This window comes from Pimephales promelas, chromosome 15 (assembly GCF_988280905.1).
Source record: "Pimephales promelas chromosome 15, fPimPro1.hap1.1, whole genome shotgun sequence".
NCBI classification, from domain to species: domain Eukaryota; kingdom Metazoa; phylum Chordata; class Actinopteri; order Cypriniformes; family Leuciscidae; genus Pimephales; species Pimephales promelas.
Window position 1 is genome coordinate 10,513,213 of NC_142783.1, and position 17,232 is coordinate 10,530,444.

General features: G+C 40.7%; 1 protein-coding gene and 1 long non-coding RNA gene across 7 annotated transcripts; both read right to left on the reverse strand.

The window, feature by feature from the left end:
- Positions 1–205: 205 nt before the first annotated feature.
- Positions 206–5,765, reverse strand: LOC120482032 (uncharacterized). Of its 4 annotated transcripts, XR_016146652.1 has the most exons (8): positions 5,486–5,765; positions 4,680–4,711; positions 4,366–4,493; positions 3,581–3,688; positions 3,093–3,162; positions 2,657–2,825; positions 673–769; positions 206–543 (listed from the first exon to the last, which is right to left on the reverse strand). It is a non-coding gene; the product is annotated as an uncharacterized LOC120482032 (long non-coding RNA). The 4 variants fall into 4 exon arrangements; XR_016146651.1 differs by lacking the exon at positions 5,486–5,765 and having other exon boundaries at positions 207–543; positions 4,680–5,189; XR_016146650.1 differs by lacking the exon at positions 5,486–5,765 and having other exon boundaries at positions 207–543; positions 4,657–5,189.
- A 1,656-nt stretch (positions 5,766–7,421) lies between these two features.
- Positions 7,422–16,906, reverse strand: LOC120480866 (uncharacterized). Of its 3 annotated transcripts, XM_089120104.1 has the most exons (8): positions 13,375–13,802; positions 13,097–13,267; positions 11,407–12,967; positions 11,069–11,272; positions 10,855–10,946; positions 9,977–10,230; positions 9,529–9,774; positions 7,422–8,740 (listed from the first exon to the last, which is right to left on the reverse strand). In XM_089120104.1, coding segments are annotated over exons 3-8 (1,011 nt in total). In that variant the 5' UTR covers positions 11,621–12,967; positions 13,097–13,267; positions 13,375–13,802; the 3' UTR covers positions 7,422–8,739. The 3 variants fall into 3 exon arrangements, 2 of the variants coding, with proteins under 2 accessions (XP_088976230.1, XP_039530245.2); XM_039674311.2 differs by lacking the exons at positions 10,855–10,946; positions 11,069–11,272; positions 11,407–12,967; positions 13,097–13,267; positions 13,375–13,802 and adding exons at positions 10,352–10,413; positions 10,544–10,848; XR_016146653.1 differs by lacking the exons at positions 7,422–8,740; positions 9,529–9,774; positions 9,977–10,230; positions 10,855–10,946; positions 11,069–11,272 and adding an exon at positions 16,169–16,906 and having other exon boundaries at positions 11,618–12,967; positions 13,375–15,175.
- Positions 16,907–17,232: the final 326 nt, after the last annotated feature.

Here is a 17,232-nt window from a genome sequence, read left to right on the forward strand (position 1 = left end):
GAGTTTAAACTAAACCGTGACATCTACACGTTTTCCAAATTGGACCAACGTCTTGTCGTGATAGGGGTTGGGCACTGAAGTTACAGGAGTTTCTTCCCGTTGCTAAGCAATGGAACTACACTGTTAGAAATTTCTTGTAATTTTACAGGAAATTCCTGGCTAATAGTTGCCGTAAATTTACTGTAAACAGTATACAGGACTGATATTGTAAAATAACTACAACAAGATACTGTAATTTTACAGGATAAAATACTGTAAATTTTACAGCAAAATTTTATATTTACGGCAACTCAGTAGCCAGGAATTTCCTGTAATTTTAGGTATTTTCTGTAATTTCATAGGACAGCATATTGTAAATATTACAATTAAATATTGTAACTTGGATAAATGTTCTCTTTCAGACTTCTGCAAAGAAAAACAAAACACTTTTTTTTTTAAATATATATTTTTATTTTCTCTTAAAACTAATGAGAAAACGAGTCCACAATGCACATTTTGGACGTTTTTTCTCTGCCTGCCCATCTGGGGATGCCGCAAAAGGCTCTGAAAACAGGGGGGGAAACACACATATCAGATAACATTTAAGACTGATATGACATGGTCATTACCATGACATGAAACATTACAGGGATAGTTCACTTTGATGTACATTTTTGGTATGTTTTAGCTTACCTCAAGGGTATCCAAGATGTAGGTGTCTTTGTTTCCACAGTATTTTCAATTTTGATATCTGTCTGTCAGTCATGTAATGGAGGTCTATGGTCACCACCTCAAAGAGCATGCACAGAGAAGTCCAAATTAAACATGATTTAATGACTCGTAAATGTAAGTAAACATTGATGGCCTAAGACACAAAACAAGCGGTTTGTGTTAGAAAACGAACAGTATTTATTTCGTTTTTTCCTCATGTAGCCACAGCCACAAAGCGCCCGTGCCCTTAGATCACTTGAACGTGGCTGTGATTACAAGAGGTAAAAACAACATAAATACTGTTCGTTTTCGTCATTACTAATGGATTTGATTCAAATCAACTGAACGCCCGTGACAGTGTGATTTGTAGTTGTAGACAAAAGCCATGCATGTGCATCAGTAAATTTGAAGCCAAAGAGAGAAATATTTTAAGAGTTGCAAACTTTTTTTCTCTCCCAAATTACACCATCTCAAATTCCTTTTTATTTTTTTAGCTTACCTCAAGGGCATCCAAGATGTAGGTGTCTTTGTTTCCACAGTATTTTCAATTTTGATATTTTTAGGACAAACCGTCGTTGTCTATGCATCATATAATGGAGGTCTATGGTCACCACCCCAAAGAGCATGCACAGAGAAGTCCAAATTAAACATGATTTAATGACTTGTAAATGTAAGTACACATTGATGGCCTAAGACACGAAACGAGCGGTTTGTGAGAGAAAACAAACGGTATTAATATCGTTTTTACCTTGTGTAATCGCAGTGACGTCCAAGTACTCTGAGGGCGAGGCCGCTTCTATCTGCGCAAGCGCGCCAGAAAGCCCCGGAAGTGATCTCTCGCGCATGTGCATCACTCATTGTTTACACAGATTTCGGAAGTTTTACCTTTCACTGTGAAGATCTAAATATCGAAATCGTCTTCCATTGTGATTTCCTGTACATCTAAATATGTTTAGATCTTCACAGTGAAAAGTAAAACTTCTAAAATCTGTGTAAACAATGTGTGTACATGCGCAAGAGATCACTTCCGGGGCTTGTGCAGACCGAAGCGCCCGTGCCGTCAGATCAGTTGGACACGGCTGTGGTTACAAGAGGTAAAAACGATATAAATACAGTTCGTTTTCTCACACAAACCGCTCGTTTCATGTCTTAGGCCATCAATGTGTGCTTACATTTATGAGTCATTGAATTTTGTTTAATTTGGACTTCTCTGTGCATGCTCTTTGAAGTGGTGACCATAGACCTCCATTACATGACTGACAGACAAGGAACGGTTTGACCTGAAAATATATCAAAATGGAAAATACTGCGGAAACAAAGACACCTACATCTTGGATGCCCTTGAGGTAAGCTAAAACATATCAAAAATTAATTTCAAAGTGAACTATCCCTTTAATGAACTTGTACGCTCACATTTTTGATACAGTTGCTGCAGTGATTTGGTGTGAAACACATTTATACACCAGCATCAAGAAATGTAAAGTCGTGGAGAAATTTATGAACAACTGTAAATCAATATGTGAATTCATCCAATGAGAGTTGCAACCTTGAAGAATATTTCTTGTATATGTCTTGTATATGTATACTGCTCATTTTAGTTCACACAATCATTTCTCAGCAAGTTTAATGGATTATTTAAAAAAGAAAAAGAAAAATGTAGTTTCAGCATGAACTTAAAATACAATTGTGCATTTCATTTCATAAACGTATATGAACTTTATGAAATGATGCACAATTGTATTTTAAATTCGCTTAAAATGATTTGGGTAAATTCACATACTGATTTGAGCATGTGCAAAATTTCTCCACAACTTCACATTTCTTGATGTGTGTGTGTGTGTGTGTAATGTGTGGATTTTCTCTACAACTACAAATCGCACTGTCACAGGCATTCAGTTGATTTAAATCAAATATACCTCCATAATTGCTATAAACATTTTCATGACAGCGTCATGTTTAAACTCACCTCTGAAGGAATTCAAGTGTGCTTGCGACTTCTGCTGGATATTGCAAGTTGAAGACAAAGTAGGCAGCGAAGACTGCTGCCAGTCCATGCAGGAGGTTACTGTGGGGCCCCATCACACATGCTCCTTCCACGGAGATATTCCATGTGTCTGCGCCACGAAGTATCTCTTCTAAAACATTATGATAACAATATGATATGAAACATTAACAATATGATAACTAAAAGCTGCACAACACACTATTGCCACCTAGATGAATTCAGTAATGTTCAAGTGGAGAAAGACTTCCACACCACCACTTGAACATTATTATCTCCTTTGACCCGTACACCCTCCATCAACAACTCAAATAAATTATTTTTTTATGTGCAACAGTCCTCCGTCAAACACATAAATTCAATAAAGAATTAACTTTTACAAAATAAGGGAAGATTATACCTAGGACAACTAATCGAGGTGTGCTTGGCAGGGTGACAGCTCTCTCAATATCAGCAGCCATGGCAGAGGGCTGGAGAAAAAAAACAAACATTAACATAGTTAACCATGGGTAAGTTGAGTAAATGACAAAGAAAATTTGCCCCAAAAGCTGGAATGTTCTATTCAACACCAAGGGGGAAATCAGTTTCGATTTATGGTGCCAAATGTAGAAACAGCTGCATATGGCAAATCTTTTTTTTTTATATGCCACATCAATAAAATAGTAAATTAAAATCCGCTGGGGGTGGATGGGACTAAACGTGATAAACCAATCAGCCAAGGTCCAATATTCAAGCAATGTCTGCCTGTGCGTTGACTGCCTCGGAGAATGGAAAATTAGAATAACTTGTGCAAAGTGTCCATAGCAAAGGATGGGGCTGGTGATTGATTTCTGGTAATTAAAGGGATAGTTCACTTTGAAATTAATTTTTTTATATGTTTTATCTTACCTCAAGGGCATCCAAGATGTAGGTGTCTTTGTTTCCACAGTATTTTCAATTTTGACATTTTGCCATCATCATTCTGCCAGTCATATAATGGAGGTGTATGGTCACCACCTCAAAGAGCATGCACAGAGAAGTCCAAATTAAACATGATTTAATGACTCGTAAATGTAAGTACACATTGATGGCCTAAGACACGAAATGAGCGGTTTGTGAGAGAAAACAAACAGTATTTATATCGTTTTTACCTCGTGTAGCCACAGCCATGTCCAACTGAACCGAACTGAACCGTGTCCAACGTCCCGCCGGAAGTGATTGCTTTCGTGTGTATGTCACTCATTGTTTACACAGAGATTTCGGAAGTTTTACCTTTCACTGTGAAGATCTAAACATATTTAGATGTACAGAAAATCGCAATGGAAGACGATTTTGATATATCTAAATATGTTTAGTGAAAGGTAAAACTCCTGAAATCTCTGTGTAAACAATGAGTGACATACACACGCAAACGATCACTTCTGGCGGGACGTTGGACACGGTTCAGTTCAGTTCAGTTGGACATGGCTGTATTATATGACTGATAGACAACAACGGTTTGACCGAAAAATATCAAAATTTAAACTACTGTGGAAACAAAGACACCTACATCTCGGATGCCCTTGAGGTAAGCTAAAACATATCAAAAATTAATTTTAAAGTGAAATATCCCTTTAACAATTACAAAATAACAGGACAGAGATGGGAGTGAGGGAATGGTTAATTTATTTGTATGCACTGCAAGTTGTACTCACATCAGACATAAGCATCCAGAACCTTTCCCACTCCTGGTGTATTCTGCTGTTTGAAGTACTATGATGTTCTGACTCCTGTTGTCTACGGCATCTGGCAGCTTCTCCTGGATAATAATTCGGTCAGCTCACTGAAATGCGAGAACAGGCCCATGACGCGCTTTACGTCAATAACAGGACAAATACATACAAAGAGCCATAACTACTTGTATAGGTAGTTTATTTAAGTTCAAACCTATTTGACAACATATTATTACCACAAAAATAAGTAAATCAACAGACCACAGAGCAGACCTTGCTCGCTCGCTCGCACTCACTCTTTTTCTCTCGTGTTCACCCTCATCACTCTCTGCATAACGGTATAAACAAAAAACAACAATAAATAAATGTTTTGTGCTGATCAAGAGTTTTGTGCAAGCAATTTAAGGTCGCGACGCTTGTCCCATAACGTTAGCTGGCTTCATTCGGTGATTGAAATAAATATTATTAGCACTAACATTAATTCAAGTTTTGCAGTAGCTATAGAGAAACGATATTGAACGCTCCGAGCGAGCTTGTAACTTTTTCTTGGCCTGAAACAGTAAATAATCAAACCAGTGGAAGCCAGCAGTGCATGAAACTGTTGTAACTAACTTAATCAAACCTATCATGCAATAACTAAGTTATACCCAGCTATGGTTATACCAGGCAACAGCGCGCCGCGCCCAGTTGGAAAGCAGACAGCCGCGCTACCGCAGGGGTGTTTTTCCACATTCGAATATTCATTTTCAGTTTTTAAAACTTTTTGAATATATATTCGAATTTAGAATATTCTTTGACAGCCCTAAATGAGATTCGAGCTAGCTCCATCCAAACAGTGAAAGAACCATATTGACGTTAACGTTACTTCAGGCAGATTAAAATAGCATCAATTTGTGAAGAACAAGGTTGCAAATGTTAGCAATTACCAGTAACGTTACGTACCCGATTTCAATGGACTGATGGAAGAATAAATGTTATCTAATCAAAGCAGACGAAACCGTCACCATCCACTCAGATAACGAGAACTAATAACGTTTTATTTACGCTATAAAAATACATGTGTAACGGTAACAGTAAATTACATGACGTGAAGATAACTTACCTTCGTCCCAGAATTGCTTCTTTTCCGTCTTCTTGAATGACGGCTTACTCCCAGAATGTACGTTTAGAACTAACCGCCTAAAAATTCAAAATTCAGACCGCGAAGATCCCATGATGCAACGCGGTGGCTGTAAAACCATTGTAAAACTCCGTGAATACAGTGAAATTACAATAATAATACAGGACTGTCCATTAATTTCCCATGGTGCATTGCCTTTTACAGGTAAAACGCAAATACAATACATTGTTGTAAAATTTCCTGTAAAAATTACATCAATTGCTAACAGTGTAGGTCAAGTATTTAAAAGGTTATGGTTAACACGGTTAACGTGGTTTAACGTTGATGTAATACGTTGTTTTAGCGTACCCCCCTTGGGACGCCGGAAAAATAGACATTTTACTCATTAGGCTGCTTCATTAAAAACGTGACATTTAGACGTTTTCTTCGGGGTGGATCCAGGCAAATGAATCATTTTCACCTTGAAAATAATATATATATTGCATTTTAAATAATAGAACATTTCTCAGTGATCGTAAATAAAACAAAATTCCATTTTCTCGGTTTAATGAAAACCGATAGGTCGTGGCAGAGGCGAATAAACATCCGGATATCTCTCCAATGGAGCGTGCATGTTAACGCAAACGTGTAAGTTTCACGTTTGAGGGGGTTTAACCGTGACATCTACACATTTTCCAAAGTGGACTATTTAGGCTGCTTCATTAAAAATGTGACATTTAGACGTTTTCTTCGGCATGGATCCAGGCAAATGAATCCTTTTCACCTTGAAAATAATACGTTTTTTTTTTTTTTTTTTTTGCATTTTAAATAATAGACCATTTATCAGTGATTATTTTACGTCTTGTCGTGATAGGGGTTGGGCACTGAAGTTACAGGAGTTTCTTCCCGTTGCTAATTAAGCAATGGAACTAGGTCGAGTATAAAGGTTATGGTTAACACGGTTAACGTGGTTTAACGTCGATGTAATACGTTGTTTTAGCGTAACGTTACCTTTTGCTTAAAGGAGGAGCTGGGGGACGCTAGGCTGCTTCATTAAAAACGTGACATTTAGACGTTTTCTTCGGCGTGGATCCATGCAAATGAATCATTTTCACCTTGAAAATATTAAAAATATTATATATATATATATATATATATATATATATATATATATATATATATATATACATATACATATATACATATAGGCCTATATATATTGCATTTTTAATAATAGAACATTTCTCAGTGATCGTAAATAAAACAAAATTCCATTTTTCTCGGATTAATGAAAACCTGACATCGACACATTTTCCAAAGTGGACTATTTAGGCTGCTTCATTAAAAATGTGACATTTAGACGTTTTCTTCGGCATGGATCCAGGCAAATGAATCCTTTTCACCTTGAAAATAATACGTTTTTTTTTTTTTTTTTTTTTTGCATTTTAAATAATAGACTATCAGTGATTATTTCACGTCTTGTCGTGATACGGGTTGGGCAAGGACGGCGCGCATACGTCTATCAACGCTATCACGAGTTGACTGAAATTGACCCAAAGATCGCAGGATCGAATCCCGCTCGTCCAAACTTTTACGACTAATGTTAATTATTAGGATAAATGTTATTTAACTGCACATTTAAGTCCAGATAATTCTGTCATGTGTAGAAATTAACATTTGTATATAATAATACAGTAAACAATAAAAATATTAATGATAAGAGGAAGAAGATGAAGAAGAAAAGACCAAACGTCCAAACCCATTATATTTTTTTATATAATCACAACAATTATTAAAACAGGTAATATTACAATCCGCTACATAAATAACTTAAGGCATAGCTAAACATAAATAAACTAAAAAAAAAAAGGCTTCTCATCTGTTATTATTATTATTATATATTTTTAATAATAATAATAATAGATGAGAAGCCTTTTTTTAGTTTATTTATGTTTAGCAATAATGATATTAATGATAATCAGGTACATAAATAACTTAAGGCATAAGTTAATGTAACAAAATAACTAAAATAAACCACCTGTTGCCCTGACGACAGCTACTAACAGGATACTGTAGTTTCTATCCCTGGGCCAAGTATTTTACTTAACTCCAATAAGAATTAAATTACCTGATACAGTATACCTGTCTTTCACTCCTATTCTAAAAACTGTACACAAATGTAATCGAATAAAGTGTAAGAAAAGTAAAATGAATAAAACTCAAATAAAGGTACAAACACAACACCCATTATCCCCATCCTACTCACACATGTATGCGTGCAACACACACAAACACACACCAACCATGTTTAATAATGATTCAAAAGGAATCACACACATAGTTTTAAAACATTTTAAAGATAGCTGCCATTTCAATTTTAAGAAGCTGGAGGGTTGTCACTTCCTGGCTTTTTTTCCCTATAACCTCGTTCCATCAGCACAGCCCTCCATTCATCATATGATTGAGTCTCAGACTCTTCGCAGTACCAGTTCCCAAAGTACTGGAGATGTGTTGGTGGCTTTCTCTCCTTATTGCACTTTTTGCAAAGAATGACGTCTGTCTTTCTCACATACTTTCTTGTCACTGTTCCAGCGCTCTCCCTCTTCTGTTTTCTCTTCCTGTATTGCTGTGTGGAGTAAGGAACCGATTAACTGGATGTCTGTGTTTGAGCTGATGGTGTCATAGCTGAAGGTAAGAAGAACATCACCTGTGAGGTACCAGGCACTGTTGGAGGCTGCACAGGTGGTAAAATGAAAGGGAGAGAGACAGGTGGTGCTGGTAAAATAGGGACAGGAAGTCCTTGGTGTGATGGTGAAGCCCGGAAGATGGCCTGAGGTTGCTGAGGTTGTGACCTCCCTTTGAGTTTAGCCTCCCCAGCAGTATTTGGTGGCAGGATAAAAATGTGTGGCTCTGACAAATTGCCGGAACAGAGAGTCGGTCTTTTCTGCAAAGCAGCAGGAAGGTTCTCAGGTCCTGCCATGGGTGCTTCAGGGGCTTGGATACCCTGTTTCAATATCTCCTGCTCCTGTGACTTACAACGCCTGCTGTACACTTTTAAATCACGACTTAAGACACACTTTTATTCATTGGCATTTACTCCTGCTTGAGAGTTGTACCTTGTATAGTTTTATAGTTTATTGATTGTTTTAATTGCTTGCTTGTTGTTGTTGTTTATCTGTTAATGTACAGCACTTTGGTCAACCTTGGTTGTGTTTAAATGTGCTTTATAAATAAAGTTGGTATGGTATGGTATGGTACCTGGGAAAACATAAAGCAACCAATTATAATAAACATCTAAGCAATTATACAAAAGAACTACTGTTTGATCATGACTATGATGTAACAGCAAGACACAGCTAAGATCACAGAGCAATTGATCACACCCTTGTCTCGTGTATCATTGCTTTAGTAAAATGCCGCTGGTACGGTAGCTGTTTGTTTGTTCGTTTGAGAGATGCAGTGAGAGGTGCAGTGAGACGTGTAGTGAGAGCTGCAGAGAGAGGTGCAGTGAAAGATGCAGTGAGAGGTGCAGTGAGACGTGCAGTGAGACGTGCAGTGAGACGTGCAGTGAGAGGTGCAGTGAAAGATGCAGTGAGATGTGCAGTGAGACGTGCAGTGAGAGGTGCAGTGAAAGATGCAGTGAAAGGTGCAGTGAAAGATGCAGTGAGATGTGCAGTGAGACGTGCAAGTGAGAGGTGCAGTGAAAGATGCAGTGAGAGGTGCAGTGAAAGATGCAGTGAAAGATGCAGTGAGATGTGCAGTGAGACGTGCAGTGAAAGATGCAGTGAGAGGTGCAGTGAGACGTGCAGTGAGAGGTGCAGTGAAAGATGCAGTGAAAGGTGCAGTGAAAGATGCAGTGAGATGTGCAGTGAGACGTGCAGTGAGAGGTGCAGTGAAAGATGCAGTGAAAGATGCAGTGAGAGGTGCAGTGAGACGTGCAGTGAGAGGTGCAGTGAGAGATGCGGTGAGAGGTGCAGGTGCAGAGAGAAGTGAAAAAAACTGATTTGCTGATCAATTTATGCTTAGAACAATGCTAATTTACTCACTATTGTGTCACTGTTGCACTGTTTACTTCCGGGAGCTGGATGGTGGTCTCGCTCATCACCTTAGCATTAGTGAGGATGCACTCTCGGATGTGCTTGTAAGCACGCACCACCATTGTGAAGCGGGACACCCTCACTCCATCACACCGCACCACGTTTGGATAGAGGGCACAGAGCCTTGTGAAGATGGCCTCCACCACTCGGTTGCAGCTAGGCCACTGTGCAGGACTATGAGCCCCAACGAAACACCTGCAAATTACAGCAGAATACATATTCGTTTCAATGTGTGATCCTTACTCTGTCTTTTTTCCCCCCTTTTCTAATCTGTCTGTTTTGCTTTGTGTTGTCTAGATGTTCATTTTTAATATCTGTGCATAGTTATGTTTTGTGGTTTGTTTTATACAAAATTTTTAAGACAATCAAGAACCTGTGTTTGCTAAATTTAACATACCTTTTGGTGCTCTCCACACCTGGTGCCACAATCTTCTTTGTGGCTCTGAATCGTCCCTGTTTTAAGGAGGTTTGGTGACGTGGTGGATAAATTGTCTTCCTCTTGTCATACTCCACCAATGCCTGCCATAGGGTGATGATCTTGGCGCACTCTTCACCAGTCAAGGCCAGACGGTGGTCTCTGAGGCTAACCAAGAACTCAGCCAAGTCCTGCACGGCTCCATACCCCCCAATATTATCTGGTCCAACAGAATCCTAAAATAAAAGATAATTTAGGAACTTTTGATAGCAGCAATGAATACAAATATTCACATGAAAGCACAGCAAACATAACTAAGATTTTGTTTACAGACGTAAATGTACACTGGGCCCTTACATCATGTGAAGTGTTCTCTTCAGATGTCAGATGTTCAGAAGTTTCTGCTGATGACTGGTCCACTGGAAATACATGAAAAGGCAAACATTCAGTTTAAATTTGTATTTTTTGCCTTTCAATAAGACATGCATACATAGAGGTGCTGGTAATTGTTGTCACAATAACTCTATATAGATACTTTGGTAAACTCACAGCTATGTGCTCCAGGAAAGAGTCCTGGCTTTAAATGACAGTGGGCAGTGCAGTGGGCTAGTGACAGGAGACGGAGGGACCACAGACAATGGTGAAATGGAGCAGGTGACAGATGTGGATGGTGATGGAGGAACCGCAGACAATGGTGAAATGGAGCTGGAGACAGGAGGGGTTGGTGATGGAGGAACCACAGACAATGGAGAAATGGAGCTGGTGACAGGAGGGGTTGGAGATGATGCTGCAGACACTGATGCTTGTGAAGAGGCAACAGGTGTCTGTTTTGTGTAACCTCCATCCACTTCTAAACCAACCTCAGTGGTCTCAGACTCTTCAATGGCCAACTTGTAGTCTTGCAGAACTTTACCAGTTTGCTGGTAAAGATATTCCACTCCAATAAGCTCACCTTTAAAATATTAAACATTAAAAATTAGATAGTATACCAGGATATTATATTATAATTCATAGGTTAAATGGTATGTGTACACTTAAAAAAAATGTCACCAAAAATAACAAATAGTTAGCTACCAGTGAACTTTCTTGGCCCAACATAAGGGATGATTTTCTTGCCCATAACCTCCTCTGCAAGAGTGTTGACAGCATGACGCAGAAGATGATTGTAGGAATGGGGCTGCTGCTCATCCGTTGTTGCTGCCACAGCCCGGTCCTCATTCCACCTTGCAAGTCCATCCAAAAGATATGCCTGGAAGAAGGTGTCACTCGCCAGCGTACCTGTAAATTCAAAAAAGAAAAATAAGACCACACAAACATGTCATATGGATACACAAATAACTGTTCCTATAGTTATTTTAATATATAATTAATTCAAATCTTATTTTAATAATTCAGTTAAGTCACTTATTTACCTGGGATGAATCTGTTAAGGTGCAGGTGAAATGACTCAAGCGAAGTAGAGCCTCTGGCACAGCGGTAAGTTGGCAGACAGTGCCCTCCCTTCACTACAGTGCCCGTCTGCACGTAGAGCTGCACACCTACAGGATCCTGGATGCAGGCCACATGCTTCCGCTGGGACTTCAAGATCTCTCTCATCCGGGCTGAGTTTATTAGTGGGACTCCCATAGTGTCACGACCAGCATCTCCATCAAAGGCCTGAATAAGGCTTTCAATCAGCGCCAGGGTCTCCTTGGTCCCGCGAGTGGTTCTCCTGCAATGTAGGGCTAGCTCGTTACGGCTGACACTGCGCAACACATCAGCCTCGGATGTAGTGGTTTCCAGTTAGCCTCTAGCTCTGCATGCTTTGCCTTCTTCAGGGCCGCCAGGTCAACCTGGTCCCACATGAAAATACAGTGGCTGAGGCGACTCATAAATGTGGCATACAACTGATGAGAGTCAGTGGTGCAACCCACAGCAAACCTCATGAAGTGCCATACATCTAAACGGATGATCATTCGCTCCCACTCTTCAAACATTCTCCTCAGAAGAGTGTTGCCACAGCAGTCTCGGTCGACATACAGTATCTCGGGAGGAGCCACCCCAGCCACTCTGTATCGCTTGATGAGGCCTTCAATCATTGGCCCGAGACCAAAACCTTCACTGGCTCATTGCCAACATTGGTTGTCCAGGTAGCAGTGCCATAGCTCCGTCCCGCTAGTTTTCTGGCCACTTTTTTTGTTGAATCCATTTTTAAGATCCGACCATATTGAGATGTGGTAGTGGCTTTGATCTCATCCAGCCTTTGCAGGACATCCTGGGCGTACACCTGCATCAACGACCGGTGCTTAGGGACAGAAGGCATCGAAGGAGCAGATTAAAATGCCACAGGCAGGATCAGGCTCGAAGTGACAGCACTGGCAATCCCCTTGCAATCTGTCAGATACTGGACTGTCTTTTGCAACCACACCTCAGTATGACGTTCCTGCAGCTTGCGCTGGATCTGGCTGCTGCTGTTTCCCAGCCCTCGCTGACGCATCAAACATACTACCTCGATGTCACATGCAAATTTTGATGTAAGAATGCAAGGGAACTGCACCCTGTGGCCAATGCCGAGCTGGGAGACGATATCATGGCTCCAGCTGATGACCGTCCTCTTGCATCTTCGGCAGGCCAGGTACTCAGATGCCACAAAGTATATCTTACCCAAGGCAATCACCTGCCTGATCTTTTGATGCAAGCCAGCTGAAGTCAGAAGGTCTTTCTGACAGTCTGGATGTGGACAGGTCAGCTTCACTTGCCACAGTTTTCGTGGCATCCAGAGCAGCAGGGGATGGCCAAAGTAATTCTCTAAGGGAGGGCAATTACTGGTCTTCAGTGGAACCTGTGGAGGATACCACCAAAGTTTGTCCACCCTGCTGAAGATCAGCTCAGGGTGGCCCTGTGCTGTCCACCTGAACAGAGCCTTGGAAATCCATCTCTGATCCACTTCAGGCAGAGTGTGTATCCATCCAGATGGAAGACAGACTCATTGTGCTGGGGGAAAAATACAAAAAATATGATAAATACAACAAATGCAAATTCACATTAACTTCCCTTAACTTTTTTATCCCTGGAATGGAACTTGAATATTTTGTTGCATGTTTTAAATAAGTATAAACGTACATGACAGATGTACCATCTCAAACTTAGTTGCCTCTGCCAGCAGTGTGCTGTCATCTATCTCAGTGGATACAGTCGGACGAGTGAGGGTGGCTGAGGTCCCTGTGGCTGCCTCAATGGACACAGTCGGGCGAGTGAGGGTGGCTGAGGGACGCGTACGTGCCTTGGCCAAAGCTACAAAACAGATAAATATGACTACAGAACAATAAATACTAAAATCATACAAAACAATGAATACTAAACACACCAAAAAGGTGTTATACAAATAAATGTTTGCTTACAAGGTGTGGATTTGACGGGGGAAACCAGCCTTTCAATGGTCTTGGTCACGCTTGTCCCGAGAAAAATGGCGTTCGTCAGGTCCAGTTTTGTGTCCAGCCTCTCATGGGGATTTCGGATGCCCCAACGCCTGTGATGAGACGACTCAACGCCTGTGAAGAGACGACTCAACGCCTGCGATATGTTATGGCGCCGTTTGATTCATAAACAATATTTATATTTAATATTTATATTTAAACAATATGAATGTAAGCCAGAGGAGAACTGGCCCCCCGACTGAGCCTGGGTTCTCCCAAGGTTTTTTCTCCATCCAATCTGATGGAGTTTGGTTCCTTGCCACTGTCACCTTGCTTTTGGCTTGCTTTGAGCTTGCTCAGTTGGGGTTATTTAGTGTTTAGCAATGTTGTTGATCTGTGTTGTGCTACTTTCATGTTATCACTGTGAAGCTGCTTTGATACAATCTGTATTGTGAAAAGCGCTATATAAATAAATGTGACTTGACTTGACTTGACTAAACAAGAGGGAGCGGAGATGGGCAGTAGAAGTATGGGTGGTGGTAGCGTGCTGGGTAGAGGCAGCGTGCTGGGATGTGGTGGTAGCGTGCTGGGTGGTGGTAGCATGCTGGGTGGTGGTAGCATGCTGGGTGATGGTAGCGTGCTGGGATGTGATGGTAGCGTGCTGGGTGGTGGTAGCGTGCTGGGTCGAGGCAGCATGCTGGGTGATGGTAGCGTGCTGGGATGTGATGGTAGCGTGCTGGGTGGTGGTAGCGTGCTGGGTGATGGTAGCGTGCTGGGATGTGATGGTAGCGTGCTGGGTGGTGGTAGCGTGCTGGGTCGAGGCAGCATGCTGGGTGGTGGTAGCATGCTGGGTGATGGTAGCGTGCTGGGATGTGATGGTAGCGTGCTGGGTGGTGGTAGCGTGCTGGGTGATGGTAGCGTGCTGGGATGTGATGGTAGCGTGCTGGGTGGTGGTAGCGTGCTGGGTCGAGGCAGCATGCTGGGTGGTGGTAGCATGCTGGGTGATGGTAGCGTGCTGGGATGTGATGGTAGCGTGCTGGGTGATGGTAGCGTGCTGGGATGTGATGGTAGCGTGCTGGGTGGTGGTAGCGTGCTGGGTCGAGGCAGCGTGCTGGGTGGTGGTAGCGTGCTGGGTGATGGTAGCGTGCTGGGATGTGATGGTAGCGTGCTGGGTGGTGGTAGCGTGCTGGGTCGAGGCAGCATGCTCGGTGGTGGTAGCGTGCTGGGTCGAGGCAGCGTGCTGGGTGGTGGTAGCGTGCTGGGTGATGGTAGCATGCTGGGATGTGATGGTAGCGTGCTGGGTGGTGGTAGCGTGCTGGGTCGAGGCAGCGTGCTGGGTGGTGGCAGCGTGCTGGAGATCTTTCCCAGCATATTGCTCTTCCTTCATGGCAATGGCAATTCTGCCAGAAGGAAAGAGCTCAACATACTCCCTGAAACTCTCTTTGTTGTGGGCATGTTCTTGGGAGTCTTTGCTGCCTCCTGTGGGGTCCCTCTTCATAGCTGCCACCAGGTAAGCTGCATACCCCAGGGCATTTTCAGCCACCCACTTGAATGTTTGCCCTCGAAATACACCAAACTGGATTTCAAAGAAACCCAGCAGGTGCTTTCTGTTAGCTGGATCTCCATGATGCTGACTTAAGCTTTTCTTGGCCTTGTCCAGCACTATGTCAGGGGACAGGGGTCTTGCGCAGGGCTTTCCTTTGTTGGCCTCCTTCACCTTTGCCGCTTCCATTGTATCAGTCAAATTCAGGCTGCCATCAGCTCGTCTCCTGAAGCGAGGTTCCATCTAAATAAAAATTTTTTTTTTTGAAGATATAAAGACTATAGAGAAAGAAACAGACAGATACATTTGGTAACACATTAGTTAATACAGCCATGCATATTATATTACTTTACTCATGATCACCTTGTAATGTTGATTATGTAGAGGCTATTATGCTTTGTGTGTCTATATTTTTCTAACAGGCTTAAAGTGTTGATTTACACCTCAGAATCTCAGAATGATCCCAGAGTAAGAGGTCATTTTTTCAATAATTATTATACCATTATTATACCATTGTTATACCACTACTTTCCCCTCTTTGAAAAGTTCCATCTAAATAAAATAATAATAATTTGAAAATATAAAGACTATAGAGAAAGAAACAAACAAACACATTTGGTAACACATTAGTTAATACAGCAATGCATATTACAGTACTATATTTAATCATGAACACCTTTTAATGTTGATTATATAGGCTATTATGCTTTGTGTGTCTATATTTTTCTAACAGGCTTAAAATGTTGATTTACACATCAGAATCTCAGAATGATCCCAGAGTAAGAGGTCATTTTTTCAATAATTATTATACCATTATTATACCATTGTTATACCACTACTTTCCCCTCTTTGAAATCCTTTGCTCTATTACAAGTAACAGTTAAATGTAATTAATGCATTCAAAATGTTAGCCTACTTAACGTTAGCGAAAACAAGTTAGTTTAGCGTTAAAAAGCAAGTAAAAGTACTAAAAGTAGAAGCATAATGTACACTATATATTAATTGAATTATAATTAGTGATGCCTTAGTGTGTAACAATCATTTTAATGTTGCAACAAGTAAAGCTGTTGTAAACTGTAACGTTATATACTTTGTTCTGCTTGATCGTTTTATCTAAATACTTTTTTAATTATGAATTGTATTAATTACTTGAATTATTAGCTAGTCTGAGACACAGGTTATTCATATAAAACAACTATTTGGCACTTTACTTTTATTGACAAAAGACTGACTTACTTTGCGACTTTTGATCCGAAGTTAATCAATGAATTGTCATCCTCTTCTCCGGTCTCTCTTCTCAGTTACTAAGCAAAATCATGGTAGCGATAAGAGCCGCGATTGGCCATAAGCGTACGAATCTTGGTTGCAGCCGGGAACGTTAATTGGCTGTCATAACCAAGAATAGTAGGAATCTTGGTCGCGGCGAGGAACGTGTTTGGCTGTCATAACCAAGAATAACCACGATTAACAGGCGGCACGGGGAGCCACTGAATCTGTTGAGTTCAAGGGTGTATTGGACGGGCTTTTATTGCGGGTTTGGTTTTATTTGTTGGAAAAATAAATAAATTGAAATATAATGTGACACAAGAGGGCAGTATAGCCCTATTTATGGTTCTGAGTGACATCTACACGTTTTCCAAAGTGGACCAACGTGATTATTTCACGTCTTGTCGTGATACGGGTTGGGCACTGAAGTTACAGGAGTTTCTTCCCGCTGCTAAGCAATGGAACTAGGTCGAGTATTTAAAAGGATATGGTTAACACGTTTAACGTGGTTTAACGTCGATGTAATACGTTGTTTTTAGCGTACATTTTGGTTAAACAAGGAGCTGGGGGGACGCCGAAGGATAGATTAAAATACCGGGTAATTTTTTTTAAATAAATACAAAATTATTAAAATTTAATAATAATGATCAATATTTATTTATTTATTTTTTTTTTTTTGAGATCCGGGGCTATAAAAAAAAAACATCCGGGGCTTCCCATGTCTAACGACGCGCCTGACTAGCGGTCCGCTTTAGATTCTAGAGAGCATTTGATTGGACAAAAGATGTGATGAGAAACTGAAGTCGGTGGTGATGTCATAAAATCTGTGTTCCATTTTAGCGGAAGTGAAAGACTGCAAGTTCTGAATGCTTATATCTCCTAAATGATGGTTTTGTCATTGTTTTGGAACACACCAGCTTATTCATAAACTTAAGTGTAACAAGGTTCAGGGAAGAAGGAGGCAGGAACCGGATAATAATCAAAAATAAAACTTTATTTAAACAAAATAAACAAACAAAATACCTGCCAGCAGC

What these genes read in the sequence shown, in the direction of transcription:
- LOC120480866 (XM_089120104.1), bottom strand. Translation starts at nt 11,620, where the DNA reads ATGGGAGTCCCACTAATAAACTCAGCCCGGATGAGAGAGATCTTGAAG. An exon ending in AAGAGTCTGAGACCACTGAG is followed by an intron (nt 10,231 to 10,854) that starts GTTGGTTTAGAA and finishes CTTTTATTTTAG; the next exon opens with GATTCTGTTGGACCAGATAA. An exon ending in GGTGTGGAGAGCACCAAAAG is followed by an intron (nt 9,775 to 9,976) that starts GTATGTTAAATT and finishes TGTAATTTGCAG; the next exon opens with GTGTTTCGTTGGGGCTCATA.